At 38.5% G+C, this 18,651-nt stretch overlaps 1 protein-coding gene across 2 annotated transcripts; it reads right to left on the reverse strand.

Moving 5' to 3' along the window:
* Positions 1-920: 920 nt before the first annotated feature.
* On the reverse strand, positions 921-18,533 carry Tfb2m (transcription factor B2, mitochondrial). 2 transcript variants are annotated; one of them, XM_004853485.4, is made up of 8 exons: positions 18,037-18,533; positions 16,888-16,976; positions 12,074-12,227; positions 11,537-11,685; positions 10,003-10,092; positions 5,928-5,981; positions 3,837-3,991; positions 921-1,658 (listed from the first exon to the last, which is right to left on the reverse strand). In XM_004853485.4, exons 1-8 carry the CDS (start codon positions 18,344-18,346, stop codon positions 1,481-1,483), a joined length of 1,179 nt encoding a protein of 392 aa, XP_004853542.1. In that variant the 5' UTR covers positions 18,347-18,533; the 3' UTR covers positions 921-1,480. The 2 variants fall into 2 exon arrangements, with proteins under 2 accessions (XP_004853542.1, XP_012930830.1); XM_013075376.3 differs by lacking the exon at positions 10,003-10,092.
* Positions 18,534-18,651: the final 118 nt, after the last annotated feature.

An 18,651-nucleotide genomic window follows, 5' to 3' on the forward strand; every position in this document is an offset into this window, starting at 1 on the left:
TGTGAAAACCAAGGCTTCCTGAACCTTGGCACTGCTTTTTGATTGAGCCTATGGTGACACACGCTTCTGAAAGACTAACACAGCAGTGATAAAATGGATTAGATGATGATAAAGTAGTGAAGATGCCTGAGGAAAAATCCACACACAAGGTTGGGGAAGAAACGGAGAGGAAAACAGACTTTAGAAAGATTAGGAGCTGGGGATTTAGCTCAGTGGTTCTGGTGCCTGCTTTTCAAGTGCAAGGTCCAGAGTTCGATCCCCAGTACAAAAAGAAAATGTATTTGACCTGTTTGGGCCAAGGATTTAGCTCAGTGGCAACATGCCTTGCAAGTGGAAGGTCCTGAGTTTGATCCCCAGTATGGAGGTGGGAGGGTGACCCCAAAGATTAGGAAAATAAACTGGGTGTGGTGGCACATGCCTATAATCCCAGCACTTGGGAGGCTGAGGCAAGGGGACTGCAGAGTTCAAGGCCAGCTTGGGCTACATAGTAAGTTCAAGGTTATCCTGAACTACATAGAGAGCCCTTGTCTCAACCACCCATTCCCATGCCCTGAAAAATTCAGGTGAAGTTGGATCTTAGCATGAACCTAAATGGAATTAAGAATATTTTCTGCCAGGTGTTGTGATTACAGGTGTGTGTGTGCCACCACACCTGGCCATTTAAGCTGAACTTTCTTGATGGAACAAATATGCAGGAGTCTTTTAAGATATATAGATTGAATATACCCTGAAAGTGCACTGAGTATACAGTACACAACAAAAGGTAAGGTGAGATCAATTAAGTATTTCATTTAAATATCAAGAGACAAAAGAATGCCATAACAAAATATTACCTAAAATATTTTAACTTCTAAAAGTTATTAAAATTTAAATAATTTCATTGTACAATAACTGGTAATATACTTCAGCAAACAGAAAGGTAAAATAAATCAGTTTAATTTACTTTTCAAGTTTAATACAATACAAACTCTTTTGCCCCACAGGAGGAATACAAAATTCAGCAAGGGTGAAAGGGGAACATTTAAATTAAATACTGTGTAAGACATTTGGCCAAAAGGATTTTTAAAAGTAAACCAAAGTTCAATTGGCATGAACTGCCAGTATGATTACAGTAGATAGCAGTTTTTAAAAATTTTAGTGCTGTGTGACTCCACAGCCTTGTGCATACATACCAAGCACACATTTTACAACTGAGCTATATTCCCAGCACTATGGTAGATAGAAATTTAAAACAAAACCAATTCAATCTGATTAACTCACGATTAACAGAAGTTTTCCTTTTATTCAGTTGTGAATAAAATAGCAGTCATTGTTTTAGCCAATGTGGCGATAGTATCAACTTCAGAAATGAGTTTCCTAGTCTGATGAATAAGAAGTTATCTTCTGTTGAAAAGACATCCACTTTTCAATGTAGTTCTTTTTCATTTGTGTCTTGTTTTCCAAATAAACTGTTCAGCTAATGTCTTGACAGTCTATTGTTCTAACACACTATATCTTCTAGAAGTCTGTCATATAACCATTTACTGTCATTGTCACTGGAACGTTCTATAGTTTCAAAAAGGTGTTTATAGCCCTGAGGGTACATATCACATGTTTTCATGTTAGTTTCAATTTTTGCTTTATTCAATATAGTCACTGGATCATATGGAGTCAATGAACTGCAAAAGAAATACAAAATAAATGTGCTTAATGCTTTTTCATAGCAACTATCAATTAATATTGAAAGATAGCTTCTAAGTCCAATTTAAAATGACTAACATACAATTAAGCTTATTTCAGAGCTTAAATATAATAAATGTAAGTTTATTTTTATTCCTAAAGGTCTATAGCTAACTTCTAATGCAAGTAACAGATTTAGGCTTTAACATATTCTAATCAATTCTTACACAAAATTCATTATTTATTTATCTCTTTTGAGACAAAGTCTTGCTTTGTAGTTCAGGCTGGCCTCAAACATATGACAATCTTCTTGCCTCAGCCTCCATGGTTGAAGATGTAACTGCAGAGCAGTTGCCTAGTATAGAGAAGGCCATAGGTTTGTTCCCCAGCACTGCCAAAAAACACTGTATCTGTCAACTCTTTTCTTCACTTTGTTCTAATTTATGTGTGGGGGTGGCATGGTACTGAAATCAGGGCTTCATGAATGCTAAGCACATGCTCCACTGCTGAGCCACACCCTTAGCCCTACAAAAATATTCTTAATGCCACCAAGGTTCATGTAAAAGTTCAAGAAGTACCTACCAACCGTTGGCTATTTGGTTTTTTTTTGTACCGGGGATCGAACTTGGGTCCTTCCGCTTGCGCAGCAGGTGGCGAAACCACTGAGCTAAATCCCCGGCCCAACCGTTGGCTATTCGGCAGGTCTTTTTTTTCTGTTATTGATCCTAGGGCTGGGCAGGCTGGGCCTACTGCCCCTGACCCACATCTCCAGCCCTCTATTTTTATTTGAGACAGGGTCTTGCTAAATTGCCCAGCTTGCAATTGTCTTTCCTTTGCCTTCTGAGTAGCTGGGATTACAGGCATGTGCCACAGCACCCAGCTTGTTTGGGAGTTTTTTGGTAATGGGGATTGAACTCAGGACCTTGCCCTTTTGTGGCAGGCAGCGGCACCACTGAGCTAAATCCCTGGCCCTTGTTTGGGAGTTTTTAAGGAAATCATTTTTCACATTTTTATATTGCAATCACTGGTGATTAAATTAGAAAAAAGAAAAACAATTTTTGGGTACCAGGGATCAAACTCAGGACCTTGTGCTTTCGAGGCAGGTGCTGGAACCACTGAGCTAAATCCCCAGCCCCCAATTTTTTATATATTAGCAAAACACCATCAATAAACCACTGACAATAAGTAAAAATACCTGTAATGCAACAGTTTGTGAGAAAATATTTCCAATATTTTTAGATATAGAATAGATTCTTGGTCATATTAGAGATTTCCAAGGGAATTTCTGTACCAGTGTTTACTGTACTTATTCCTTATTTCCCTATTTTCTTGACATCTACATTCAAAATGGCCACCATCACAAAGGGCAAAATGAAAAATAGGTTACTTTTATTGGTCTATTGCCAATTTAAAAATTGATTTTTATAAAAATATTGTCCATTTCATTGTTATATATTAAATGACGATCTAATTACTCTGGATAACTTAGGCTGTTGATTGTGCATACCTTTACATATCAGCCCCATTTAAAAATTATATAATGTAGCTAATAACAGTTAGAATTTTTTGTTTGTTGTTTTTTGAGAGGGTCTTGCTATGTACTTCAGACTAGTCTTGAACTCATGATGTAGCCCAGCCTAGCCCTGAATTTGTGGCAATCCTCCTGATTGTCTCCTGAGTGCTGGAATTACAGGTATCCAGCACCATGCCTGGCACAGCTACAATTTTTTATAAGTTTTAGATGGAAACATAAAAATTTGTCCAGGGCAAGAAAACCAGGATGGTATGATGATCCATCCCTACTTTGGTTAGGAAACAGAACACACAGATAATAACAAGAGCTAGATGGCAAATATACCACAGTAATTCTGACTCTTCTCTAAACCAACTAGTGGCGAGCAGATAGTTACTCCTGTAGCTTAAACTCAGATAAAGATAAAACAACTTGTGGGAATCCCAGGTTGCCTCTTCAAAGAAGGAAAATAAATGAAGCTCAATGAGAGAGTATGTACAAAATATATCTTTTTCTGAATGTACACCAGAGAGAAGAAATACTAAGAAATATATGTGAAACATGGGTGCATTACACTTCGTCAAAATAAGAAAAGTAGACTTCTAACATAAAAGATTGGCACATTAAATTGCTACTTTTATACTCACTTTTACTCTTTACTTACTGTAAATGATGTGTTAGAAAGGCACTACGCCTCCCAAAACATTGCTTTACCATGTGAAAAAATATATCATAATTAATAGGAGTTAAGTATTCGGTAAATAAAGTTTTACGAGGAGTGATCTGAATGAAACACAGGTTTTGATGTTTTGATGAACACTGGAGAAAAGGGAAAATACTGTTAGTCATAAAATATTACCAGAGCAAAACTTATTTACTTATTTAAAACAGGTTACTTATTATTCCTTCACTACTTCTGCAAAGATGCAATCACCACAGTCCTCAAGTGCATTTTCTTTCTGGGTGTGTCAGGAATGCAAGCGCTAACTCTGCTTTACCTGGGCCATCTCTCAGAATTGTTTGCAGGGAGCAACCTTGAGGGTTTGCCACTCTCCAGGATGGAAGCGCATGCTTTCCTATTGATTCCTCCAGCTCTGTGTTCCTCAGGTGCATGCGAACCGGCTACATGGATAGCATGCACCTGAGCCATTCCCTCACTCCATGGGGTGGAGCTGCAAACAGCGTCCATTGTCTCATCTAGAAGTCAGTATCTTTGGCCAACATCCAAGCAATAACACAGTAAAATCAAACCCAAACATAACATTAGCACATTCTGAGTCCCTGCTATTGTCAAGGTCTATCTCCACCATCAGATTGTAGGCTAAGAAAATATTACTGGCTTACAAGTTTTTTCTTTTCTTTCTTATGAGACAAGACCTGACTATATCGCCCAGGGGGGCCTCAAACACTTGGGCATAAGCCATCCTCTTGCCTCAGGTGGATAGTTCCACACCTGGAACTACAAGTGTGCACCATGATGCCTAGTTGACTTGTAAGTCTCAAGCAAAACAAAACAAAACAGTAGAAATGTTTCAATTAGATGGAAATGTAAGTTGGCCTAAAGAAAGAAAGAAACAAAATTTTTCATGTTATTAAAAAGAAACTGTGTTATATATGTTTATTCATTTTTTGGATAAATCCGCAATGGTATCCAAGCCAAAGTGCATTATTTTGACTAAATCTTTTGAGATTATACACATTATTGTTAGGAATAGTGAAAAAGAACTAAAATCACCATAACTGATCATTTTAAAATCAGATCATTTCTAAACTGATAATTTTCTTTCTCTTTTAGAGGCAAAGCAAATGAGATCGTCAGACTGAGCTGATGATATGAGTATAAGGTCATTAGTGTCAAGTAGAACTTTTGAACTGAGTCCAAAAATTGTTTTGAGCTGGGTGTGGTGGCGCACGCCTGTAATCCCAGCACTTGGGAGGCTGAGGCGGGACTGCCACAAGGTTGAGGCCAGCCTGGACTACATTGTAAGTTCAAAGTCAGCCTGAGCTACACAGCAAGACCCTCTCTCTCAAAAAAAAAAATTCTTTTGAAACTTCAGTTAATATATTAGAATTTCATAAGTATCTCTAAATAGAGGACCTCTTTATAATATCATCACATCAGTTCTTTAGACAGGGAAAAAACAAATAAAAATGAAAGCCTTATTTCCTAGGTTAAAAACCAATATGTACCTATTGGTGATTTCAATCATATAAGAAATAACTAATACCATAAATTTGATTAAGAGTATAAAATTTTGTTTTTGGTTTATCAAGTTAGATGAACATCAAATGCTAATCTCAGAAATGCATTTTAGAGATAAGCTTCATTTTTATGCTTCAGCATATCCCTACAATACATTTTAAAAGGAAGTATATTTTTATTTTAAAAGAGATAAATAGCACTCAGGAGGCTGAGGCAGGAGGATCACTATGAATTCAAGGCCAGCCTGGGTTACACAGTGAGTTCAAGGCCAGCCTGAGACAAAAAACAAAACAAAACCAAAAAAACAACAAACAAACAAAATAGAAAAAGTCAGAGTCCAATTTAAGCCTATTACTAAGCTAGCATCTACTATAGAATAGCTAATAAATGTAACTTTCAAAATAATTTATTAAAAATAATAAACTCTGCTTAAAGGACACTTGTAGTTATTCTAAAGTTCTTTTCAAAAACACAGAATATAAGATAATCTCAAAGAAAATAAAGAATATTCCATTAAAGGAGAAAAAGGGACAAGCATTAATTTGCTTTTACCTTAGCAGCTGGTTGTCTTTTCTTGATGTGCCCATCCAATGCTGCAACAGGTGCCTTGAAAGCAAAACACCAAACATTTCTTTTAGTTCCCCCTGGTCAAAGCGCCCACATTATGACCTAAAAATATCACATTTAGCCAGATGCAGCAGGGGCATGCCTGTAATCCCAGCTCCTTGGGAGGCTGAGGCAGGAGGATTTCAAGTTCAAGATTAGCCTGGGCAACTTAGTGAGACCATGTCTCAAAATAAAGTCGAAAGGGCTGGTGGTACAGTCAGTGGTGGAGCACTTCTCTAGCCTATGTGAGATCCTGGATTCATTCCCCAGGTTGGGGAGCAAGGTGAAAAAGAGAATGATTTAAATCCAGGTCACTCTCTAATTGGATTTAAGAAAAACACCTGATATTTGCACAGTATATATATTTTTCTCTGATTTCCATATTAGAGTCATGGAAATCATGCTAGTTTAAGGATGTAGATCAGTACTGAGAATTTGTTTTGCCCTACTTTAGAGCAAAAGCCTACTAATCAAATTAATTTGAATGTGTTAGGGCATATAAGAGACACAAATAAAGATGTGTCAGTCTTCAAATCACCATTACTTTTTCATATCTAACACTTGCCTGTCTGCGGAATTCCGGGCAGTTCCAGGAATGTCATTTTAAGCAGAGGGAGGCAAAGAACTCATAATAGTGTACAAGGGCCCTCCAGTTTCCCAAAGCCTGGTTCAGGTCATGGCAGCGACAGCAGAGGACATTCACTTTTGCTAACTGAAGCTACAGCACAGAAAAATCTGTAAGACCCTGGGAATTTAGCTCAACAATTACTTGACAGTTGAAGATTTCCAAGGGAAGAAGTGCTAACAAATGTTGGCTCCAGAAAGACCCCCTTTCTGGAAGTTAATAAATGAGAAAACAAAGGACTTTTGAAAACAAACACTAACGGGCCAGGGATTTAGCTCAGTGGTGCCACTGCCTGCCTCACAAGCTCAAGGTCCCAAGTTCGATCCCCGGTACCAAAAAAAAAAAGAAAACAAATACTAAGGAACAAGAAGGAAATATTATTAGAATTTTATTTATTTTCATTTTCTGAGGTATTGGGAATTAAACCCAGGGCCTCTACATTGAGCCCAGCCTCCTTAAAATTTTTACTTTGTGACATGGTCTCACTAAGTTGCTAATTTGCCCAGGTTGGGGGTTAAACTGCCTGGGCCTCCCAGGGATCTGGAATTACAGGCAGGTACCACCAGGCCTGGCTAGAAATATTACCCTGTAAATGAAAGGCCTCAGGAGGCCTCTAAGAAGAAACCAGCTGAAAGCTCTGAGAACAGAAGAGGCTGAGATGAAAAGTCAACAGCATAAAGTGAGACCAATGGAGTAAAGAAGGATTTTAAGAAAACCAAGTACAACAGTATGAAGATCATAATATACAGTAGTGGTAGAAAGCAGGATCAGGGATGCAAAAAACTAAGTATAAAAAGATTGCTGGAATAACTGGAATACAGGAAAATGAGAAGGAACAGGTTAGACACCAAAGTCAAGGATCAGGAATCCAACCTAAGGACTTCAGTGCTTTTTGGAGAGAGCTGGAACGAAAGCTCAATGAAGATAACATTCTTAACCTTGATATACAGACAGAAGGGTTCAACATGTTCCCAGACAAAAGCAGGGAAGAGAGTACATCAAGATAAACAAAACATAAAACAAATATAGCCTTCGCAAATCAAAGGTCTATGAAATACACAACTAGAGTCATTCCTCATGTCTGCAGGGGACTGATTCCGGGAGTCCTTCCAGTATCAACCTGAGGCTTCTCCAGTCCCAAGTGGCACAGTATTTGCATATCTGCTCACACCCCTCCCCCCTTTAAATCATCTCTAGATTACTTATAAACATAATAGGAATGCCATGAAGTAGTTGTTATCCCGAACTGTTTAGGGAATAACAACAAGAAAAAAATTCTGTTCAATACAGTCATAATAGTTTCTTAAGCATATTTTCTAACCAAAATTGGTTCAATCTGTGTATACTGAATGAACAAAGATGGCTGACTGTCTATGTCCTTAAAAACTACTTGAGCTGGATGTGGTGGCGCATACCTATAATCCCAGCACTTGGGAGGCTGAGGCAGGAGAATTGTCTAGGGTTGGAGGCCAGCATGTGCTACATGGTGAATTCAAGGCTAGCTTGCACTCATAAAGTGAGACCCTGACTCAAACAAACAAACAAACAAAAAAGCACAAATAAACCACGTGAAATCTGGATGTGGTGGTATATACTTGTAATCCCAGCACTCTGGGCAGCTGAAGCAGGAGGAACACTAGTACAACAAATGTGAGCCCAGCCTGGGCAGCACTGAGTGGGACCTTGTCTCAAAAAAAATTTTTCAAAGGCTAGAAATGTAGCTCAATCATCAATACTATAGTAACACAAAAAAACAAACCCCTATTTGATACATACTCTGGTCAAAAACAAGAGAATGGGATAATTATGGCATGAAAGACTTAATACTCATCTTTTTTAATGCTCTAGCAATCTGCTATAAAATATGGTACTTTGAGGCAGATGTGGCTATGGAATATGGGAAATCTGTATGGAATTGAGACATGCTGTAATTGTATAAAATATACTGGATTTCAAAGATTTAACATGAACACAAATATGTAAATTATGTAACAACTAATTTTTAAATTTTTATTTCTTCAGTACTAGGGATCAAACTCAGGACCTTGAGCTTGCCAGGCAGGCGTGGCATGTAACTAATTTTAAAATACTGATCATACACTGAAAGAACAATTCATTGATTGATTGATTGGTTTTTGAGACAAGGTCTCACTATGCAGTCCAGGCTGGCCTTGAACTCACTACGTAGCCAAGGCTGGCCTCAACAATTTTTAATTGACACAGGAATGAATAAAACATGAATTTCATCTGTTCACTTTTTATAATGTGGCTACTAAAAACTGTAGATACATATGTGATTCACATTACATTTCTATCAGACCATGCTTGGTCTTCCATAAGGAAATTAACTAAAAAGAAGAACGCTCTATAATGAACTATTAAGTAGCCCTTAAAAACTTAAGAAAAAGCCAAGTGTAGTGCCACATACCTGTAATTTCAGCACTTTGGGAGTCTGAGGCAGGAGGATCACAATTTCTAGCCCAGTGTGGGAAACTCAGTGACTAAGTGAGAATTTGTCTTCAAACAAAAGGGGAACTGAGGATGTATGTACCTCAGTGCCAAGGTTCAATTCCCAGTTCAAAAGCAAACAGACCTCCAAACTTTCAAAAAGTGTTCAGTGACAAAAGAAAAAGTTTATATCTATTAGCTATGAAGTGAAAACAATGATATACAAAACAATATAATCTGCACTACACAAAGAAAAAGAACAGCACTAAATATGTTACATATGTCAATTGTTACTCGATTACAGAATTGTAGTGATGACTTTTAAAACATTTCTTCCTTTTTGTTGAGGGGGAAGCAATACAGAGGACTGAACTCAGGGCTTTTATAGTGAGCTACACCCCCAGCCCTTTTATTTTTAATTCGAGGCAGGGTCTCCCTAAGTCACTAAGTTGCTCAGGGTGGGCTTGATCCTCCTGCCTCAGCCTTTCTCTCATTTTTAGAAACTATGTTTCCTAGCCAGGTGTGGTGGTGCATGCTTGTAATCTCAGCACCTGAGGAGCCGAGGCAGGAGGAGCGCTGCAAGTTTAAGACCAACCTGAACTGCACTTCGAGACCTTGTCTTGACACACTCACCCCAAGTTTTCTATCGTCAATTTGCATATCTAATTTTTATGATGAGAGAAACAAATATTTACCACAAAAATACCTACTGTCACAAAGTTAACTTGCCCTAACCTTGAAGAGTTGGAAAAATAATCTTTTAAATTAATCTTTAGTATGTAATCTCTGCTTACTAGCTCCTCTGAAATGTAATACAATGCTCTCTGGTACTTTTTTTTTTTGGCGCTGGGGATTGAACTCTAGACCTTGCTACTTGTGAGGCAGGCGCAGTGCCACTGAGCTAAATCCCCCACCTTCTCTCTTGAAATGCAGAAGGATTTTACTCACCTTGTAGAGAAGCTTAATCTCACAAGATACTTGCCAAAGCACACTTAATACGTGATACAAATTTGGATTTGTGGGATCTGCAATTAGTTTCTAGTCAAAGGAAAATAAGAATAGTGGTTTTATATATATATATATAAAATATCGCCAATCAAAATCAAATGTTGAATCTTAATAACACCTAGACATTTAAATTAAAGATTAGAATTAAGTGCAAAATCTGAACCATAACTAGGTTCAGTCTTTCCACTCATTTTGAAAACATATCAAGTACCCTTAAAATTCAACGTATTTGAGACTGATTTCATTTAACTGTGTGATCTATCAGATAAAATCTCATTAAAGAAAAGCTGAAATAAAAATAACAGCTAATAATTTAGCTACGAACATGAACAAAATAATTCCTATCCTATGGCTCCTGCAACACAGCAGAGCAGAAAGTATTAGCTAAAAACATGAATAATTAACTTGGGGCTTGTACTGTGGAGGAGAGGCAAGTCAGAAATACTGTCTATCAGATGGGATATTAAATTTTGAGTTGAGTTGTTAAGGCTGACAACTGAAGGCTTAGATGTTACCTCAGTGAATCAAAGGGAAATCATACAAAGTCCACAGAAGCTGGGTGTTGTAGTACATGCCTGTAATTCTACCACCTGGGAGGCTGAGGGAGGATTTATTTGAATTCAAGGCCACCGTGAACCAGAGTAAGACTCTGCCTCAAATAAATAAATAAATAAATAAATAAATAAATAAATAAATAAATAAATAAATGTATGTTCACAGTAAAAGAAGTAGAACTATTTAAACATTTTCCAAGTGCCTGATAAAATCTGATGGAGCACTTCCTATTGCTCTTCCTTTCCTTCTTTTATTTACTGTATGATAGACTCAAGGATCTGAGCCCCTACTCTATGAACTAGTCAATGTTTATTTACTATCTGGATGAGTAAATCATCCCTTCATTTTTTACCCTAGTATCCCCAAGCCATAGCGCGCCATATGTACAAATAAACACTTCTATTGCTGGGATCAACAGGCTGATAACATGAAGCATTCCAGGCAAAAAAGAAACATTACTCCCACAGCAAAAGCAAGGACTTCAGGAGACCCTATCATTACAGGGAATAAAAAGTAGACTGTTAAGTAAAACTTACAAGAGGCCAATACTTTGGACCAAACTTCTGTAGTAGCCCAACTGATCAGGCTAAAAATAAAAAAAAAATTTAAACTTAACAACAAAAAGCCAGGCATGATGGCACACACCTACAATCGCAGCACTGGGGAGGCTGCGGCAGGACTGTCATGAGTATGTCAGCCTGGGGTACATAGATGAGTTCAAGACCAGCCTGAACCCTGTCTCAAAAAAACATGAAAAACAACAAACCCAATCATAATCTAAACATTGTTGTACAGAAATCTAGAATTTTAGTACTCTTAATATCTTAATCCCTAAATTAAAATTATACAGGTTATGAATACCCAGAAAAATTATAGAACTCTTTCAAAACAAAAAACCCCAGCTATTTGTTAATCTTACCTCATATTGGCTTTCACTGATAAACATACAGAGCTGTACTCGGCCATATCTATATATAGAAGAACAAGTATACACATCATGTAAAAGTTTCCAAAGTGGCTTCATTTCATTTTTCTGAGGGAATATTCCAACTACTTTAAATGGAATATCTGTTAAGAAAACATGCAAAAAGAAAGTTCTTACTACTTTTTCCTTTATTTTATATAGGCAAACTAGTTAACAATTTTATTTTTTAATTTTTTTATACAGGGTCTCCCTGTATACTGCAGGCTGGCCTTGAACAAGCAGTGATCCTCCTGTCTCAGCCTCCCGGGTGCTGGGACTACAGGTGTAATTTTAAATCAGTTAACAGTATCTTTCTGTTACCTGGCCTTTGAGGAAATCAAATGGCTGTGTCAAGGGGAGGGGACACGATAATCTACACTGTTCAGGAACTTGACAATATGAACTGTACACAAACCTACTGATAACACAGGTGTACTGCTAAAGGAAGCTGGAAACTATAGGGCACTTGCTTTAATGAATGGCAAAAATTACCTTCTGACCAAGAATTTGCTTTTATTCCCAAACTCGGAAAGAGCTCTTGTGAAAGCACGACGGGTGGTCGCACTGTATTATGATTATCAGGATCCATTTTAAAGAAGTCACAATGGACCACTTGTAGTTTTCCATTTAGCTTTCCCCCTAAGGACTAAAGACATAAAGAGGTAACATGTTAGGAAATTTCAGCATTATGTAGACTTTGCAACAACTCAAAGATCAACTTTATAAAAATAACCCCCCCCAAAAGATCTTACAAAAGATCTCACTACCTTCATGAAGATGTTAACGAAAATATTACTTACACATATAAACCTTTAACAGAGGAAATAAAGTGTAAAATATTACCAAGAAAAAGCCCCCTAAACCAACATAACCTTCAGCAGGTTGATAGAGCACTTGCCCAGCATGCATAAGACCCCGAGTTTCATCAAACAAAGAACAACAAAAATCTTCAAAATATTTTACTTACCCCCCCCAACCTTTTACCAGGAATCCAACTTAGCACCTTGCACTTGCCAGGGAGGCATGGTGCCACTAGCTGAGCTACATCCCCAGCCCTATCCTTCCTTTATCTTAATGGCTTGAGCTGTTCAAAAAGCTTCTTCGCACTAGTCTTTAAGTGCTTAGTTGGGCTACCTGGAAGAATGGGCCAAGACTCTGAGAACATTGCTGGCCTCAGATAGAGAACTGTAAGGCATCTGTGAGGGTCTCAGGAAGACGAAATGAAAGATGTTTCTCAGTAGAGAAAATAATGAAAATATTAAAGCAAAAGGCAGATGAAGCCAGGCATGGCGGTACAGGCCTATAATCCCAGCCCTGTAGGAGGCTGAGGCAGGAGGATCATACTTTCAAAGCCAGCCAAATAGAGATTACGCCATCTAGGAAGTTGTATATAGAAAAAGTAACTCAGTGAAGAGGTTCAAACTGAAAGTGTAACTTAGTGAGAATTTGAGTTCTTGAAGTAAATTAAAGCTTGTGGAGAAATACAGAAGAGTAGGCTGGAGGATGGTGTAATTCTACTATCTAACAAAAGGAAGCCAAGGAAAAAACCACAAGAATGTAATGTTGTGGAAGCTAAAGGAAAAGAGTGCTGATGTAATGCATGTTTATCTTTAAACTCTAAAAATCACTCAATGTATATAGTAATAAAATAACTGACAAGATATCAAAAAGATATGCTTTAATCTCTTTAATATTAAGATGATGAATTTTGATTTGATGAAAATGTAAAAAAAGGGGGTAAACTTTAGTATTGTTACAGTTGTATTCTGAGAGGATAGAATACATTTCGGCTTTAGAATTTATCATTTACCATTCAACAATTCAAACAGGAAGACACCTAAAGCTTCCAAATAATTAATGCAATTCATATGGTAATTGTAAGGTCATACTTTAGACTGCATATAAGATTCAAAACTGGCAAGCAAAAAGGAACAGAGCAAAGTAAAGGAACCCTGGAGTTTTTCTTATAGTCATTAAGTCTGGCAGCTTATATAAGTGTATCTCATTTAAACCTCATCGAAGCTGGGTGTGGGTATGCATGCTTGTAATCCTAGCACTTGGGAGGCTGATGCAGGAGAATCTTTACAAGTTCAAGGCCAGCCTGGGCTAAATAGTGAGTTCAAGGCTGGCCTGACCTGCATAGCAAGACCCTGTCTCAAAAAAAATTTTTTTTTGTACAGGTGGGTATTAGTATCTCTCATTTTATATATAGCCTCAGAAAAGTTAAATTACTTACCTGCAACCAGTCTTAAAACTAGGAAGTACTAGGGCTGAGATTCTGCCTGATTTGAAGACTGATGTAAGATAGCATTTATCATAAAAGCTGATGTCCCTTTAGCTGAACATACACAGCTATTTCTGTAAGAATTTTTTTCAAAATTCAAATGGATATGTTATTTATCATTATGGAACACAATTCCCAACATGTGTACTATGTCTAGTACATCCAGATAGGAAAATAAACTTCTTTCATGGAACACTGTTACTGTGGAATTCCAGGACTTTTATGATGGAAATGTGAGGGAGGGGGGAATTTAAGTGAGATAAAAATTCAGAATCCCTGAAAATCCTTTCAGGTTTTAGGAGTAAACCGAGAGCCTTTAGGTTGCTAGAAACAGTGTCTCCTAATTGATTTTAGGCTCCAAAGGTTCTATTTACACATTACTTTTATTCTGGCAAATGAATAAACCAATACAAAACTACTTGAATGGCTTTTCCCTTTTTACGAAGATGGTTAATAAAAGTGAATGAATATGCACTGAAGCTGCATATGAAGGGTGTGTGCTTAGCAAGTGAGGCCCTGGATTCTATTCCCAGCAAAGGGGATGGGGGGTTGAGGATGAGAAATAAAAGTCTGAAAAGGAGGAAAAAACAATTCTAATCAAGGACTGAATTCAGTCCATGATGTTTACATTCACAAACATTTTATTACTGATATTCCTATGAGAATTATTGTGTCAAAAATTTTCTAGTTCCTATCTTTTTTTTTACTAAAGCAACTGTTTTTTAGATCTTACAGAAACTTTTTTTTTTAAATGGGGGATTAAACAAATTCCCAATGATAAATGTCATATTATATACCTAAAATGTACCAATAAACTTAATGTATAAAAAAAGTTTAATATTTAAAAATAAAATAAATAAAATGAGGGATTGAGCCTAAGGCCTTCCAACTGTACTACATCCTTAGCCTTTTTTCATTTTTATATTCTGAGATAGGGTCTCTCTAAATTGACCACGCTGGGCTCAAATGTGCAATCCTCCCGCTTCAGCCACCCAGAGTGCTGGGATTACAGGCATAAGTAATAAATAATAAAGTGCCATAAATAACACTTTAACCTTGCTACCTTTAAAGATCCCATAGAAAAACTACTATTGTGTTAAATACTTACAAAATTTAAATAGAAACACTGTAATGGCATCTTAAATCATCTTGTGTACAATGAGATTAAGGACAGGCCATAGCGCTGGGAAATCAAACCCTGGACCTCACACCTGGTAGGCAAGCACTCTACAGTGAACTACCTCCAGCCTGGAACAATTTTATGTGTTTTCCCTTTTCTTGCCTTCTTTTCCTTCCTTTCCTCTTTGAAAATACTAGCAGACGCTAACATCAATTAAATAATGTTGCCTGGGCTGGGGATTTAGCTCAGTGGTTCCGGCACCTGTCTCACAAGCGCAACGTCCCAAGTTCGATCCCTGGTACTGAAATAAATAAATAACGTTGCTAAAATCTTGAATTTTCAAAGCAGTTGTATGTAGAATAACAGTATTCTTTCCTTTTTGCAGCACTGGCGATTTAATCTCAGGGCTTGTGCTCAAAGTTTCATCTTCTAAAAACTTAAATTACTATTTTCATAGACATTTCTACAACTTTTTGGTCGTACTGTGCTTTAAGATAAAGTCATTCAGGGCCGGGGATTTAGCTCAGTGGTTCCAGCGCCTGCCTCGAAAATGCAAGGTCCTGAGTTCGATCCCTGGTACCAAAAAAAAAAAAAAAAAGTCATTTATACCATATAGATTCAGGAGATTGGCATAGAGAAGTATGAGTTTCCTAAATTCAATGTAGAGATTTGTAAAGATGGGAAAGAAAGAGAGAGGAAAAAAGAAAAAAAGCTGGCAAGAAGTGCAAGGACTGTCCATTTAATTACTGTTATATGAATATGTCTGCTGTGTAAGAGGCAGAATCACTGAAAAATCCATCTGGATAATGCCCACTCTGTACAATTGTATATAACTATCCAAAATCTTTCTTGCCTCTGAAATCTTAGATCCAGAGTTTACATAGTTCTACTAATGTAATGTTACCACAGCATAGCCTACTAAAAATAGGAAACAAGCCGAGTAATACCAATTGTATACTCTATTTAGTCATTAAACTAATCTGTAGCAGAGTGCGGAAGTGGAAAGATGTGATACCTTTCCTATCACAAGGGTCCCAGCCTAGACTCCTATAATGAAAGACGTGAACAAGAAAGAGTGTAACAAATTTATTTAAGATCGTGCTCGCTTCGGCAGCACATATACAAATTTATTTAAGATAAATTTAATGTACACAAGAGCCTTCAGAACTAAGAACCAAAGATCCAAGGAAAACTGTCCATTTTTATGCTTAGAGTCAGTGAAGAATGGACAGCTGTATGGAGATGTGATTTTTCAAAAAGGGTGTGATGTAATGTCACAGGCTGAAGGGAGGAAACTCAGTAAGGCCTATTCAGATTCCTGGCCTCTCTGCAGCGTTCCTTCTTTCCTGGGGATACGCAGGACTCCTGGACTGAAGGTCTCACGATCTACTATTAGACAAAGTAGGTCAGAGAATTTCTTTATGGCTAGCTTGGGGAAAGGTTTCAATAATATTTTTAGGCTTTTATGGCTTGCTTTGGGAAAAAGTATTTCTAGCATCTGTGACTCTCCTCGGGGAACAGGCAATCTGGTTTCTATGACTCAATGCATTGGAGAAAAACGTGTAAGAGACAAGAAAGCAGAAGGTCAAAGAGATCTCATTTCTGAAGCTGCTTCAGAGGGCTTCCATTGTCCCCATTTCAAAGTACTCAGCAGACCACCGCACATTTTGGGGTATCATGTTCTCAACCCTAATAAGCATTAATACCAGAAAACAAGTCTCAGAACTCCCAAATTTTTATTCAACAAGCACTGGATACTTAATGTGTTCTATTCACTAAAGAAGATATTTATGATATGGCCCCTAAAAGACAGTCCATAAAAATATGAGTTTAATTTTCCTTCCCTAAATCATTCAATGTTACCGGCTGAACAGTAAATTATTTCCAGGAACTAAATTGTACCTTCACATGTGGAATAAAGCTTTTGTCACTTTCAAGCGCAATCACTGAGGCACCGGTTTTTAGTAAGGCCTTAGTCAGGATTCCATGACCTAGTATAATAACACAACAGAAAGTTATGTGCAAAAGAAATAACATCTCTTTAATGACAAGTTTTTCTTAGTGGTTACACAAGTATTACCTAATTTTAATTTTCAAAACATCCCCAATATTACTCTTTTTACCTATAAGGGAAGTAGGAGTTAGTCACTTGACTCCAAAATCCCAGTAAGTGGTAAAGCTAGCTAGGTTTTGAATCTGGTCTGTCATCAGGGACTGCAAAATTTGCATTTTGGGGGGGCGGGGGCAGGACAGGGGCTGGCCTTCAACTCACTAGTAGCCCAGGCTGAGGTGAATTTATGGTGATCTCCTGAGTGGTGGGATTAGAGGTGTTTGCCGCCACACCTGGCTCAAAATTTGCACTAATCTACTACTCATATATATAAGAAAAAAAAAAAAACACCGCTTACCCGTGGCCTATCCAGACACTTTAACCATCAAAAAAATACTGTCAAGCATAAACAGAACTGACTCCTTGGGACAGGAAGTAGTGCTTTAAAAAACAGCAAAGACTACAAATCAGCATTCTGTCATAATCTATATGAAAGGCATAAGAAGGGTAAAAGAGCCTGACATGGTGCAAGCATGTAATCCCAGCAATCTGGGAGGCTGAGGCAGGAAGATCCCGAGTTCCAGAATCCGCCCCGGGGGAGTTAGTGAATGCTTGTCTCTAAGTAAAAAAGTTAAAAGTGGACCCGGGATTTAGCTCAGTGGTTCCGCCGCCTGCCTCGCATGCTCAAGGTCCCAAGGTCGATCCCCGGTACCAAAAACAAACAAAAGTTTAAAGGGATAAGGATGTGACCCAGCGCTCCCTGGGTCCAATCTTAGGTGAAAGCTAGGAGCAAATCTTACCAAAATACTGTGTAAAGTGCAAACTGCTACAGAATATTTTGTGGTACCTTTACTAATACAGACAATTCGTTTATGTTCTCGGCAATCTCTCCGGTAAGCTGCTTCAAGCAAAGGGCAGGGCATTAAACAGCACCCCATGAGTAGTTAATACAATCTGCACAAACGAAGAACATCTAAGAAACCCAACCCAGACGAACTCACGGGGATTGCACTCCATGATTATGTGGCGATGTCCATTTTCCCCCAACTGCAGTATTTGCACCAAGGTTGCAGCCAATGTCGGGCTCAATACGGAACCCTTGGAAAAGAGGCCGTACGTAGACGTCGGGGTTGATTCCCTGGGACCCTCATACGGCAACAGCTTTGGGCAGGAGTCACTCCTGCCACGGCGGGGAATGGCCCCCAAGTCCTTCCGCATCGCTGCTGCCGACCTCCAAAAGCAAAAGCGACCAACGCCTGCCAAAACTGACGGCGTCCGCCGCGGAGGAAGCACCGCTGCTGGGCCCCACATCTTCGTCTCTAAGGCCTTTCTCAGTGATCACCCAGAGACCCTTCTTCGGTGCACGCGAAGCACGGGAGCCCACGTGCTACATCTTGCCGCCCGACCAGGCCTCCGGAAGTAAACACTACGCACTGCTCAAGCGAACGAATCTTCCCAGGAGCTTTCCTCTCCACTTCCGCTTCCGTTCCAGCTCAGCCGCCAGAGGATTGTGAGTGGGCCGACGAGGAAAGAGACCGGCCATCCGGTTGGGTCCGCACTCGTACTCTATGGTTGCCCGCCCTCGGAGCTTCCTCTCTAGCCCCTCGCGCTCTATG

The sequence above is a fragment of the Heterocephalus glaber genome, unplaced genomic scaffold, assembly GCF_053883595.1.
Source record: "Heterocephalus glaber isolate CG9 unplaced genomic scaffold, H.glaber_assembly_v1.0 deba00001600, whole genome shotgun sequence".
NCBI classification, from domain to species: domain Eukaryota; kingdom Metazoa; phylum Chordata; class Mammalia; order Rodentia; family Bathyergidae; genus Heterocephalus; species Heterocephalus glaber.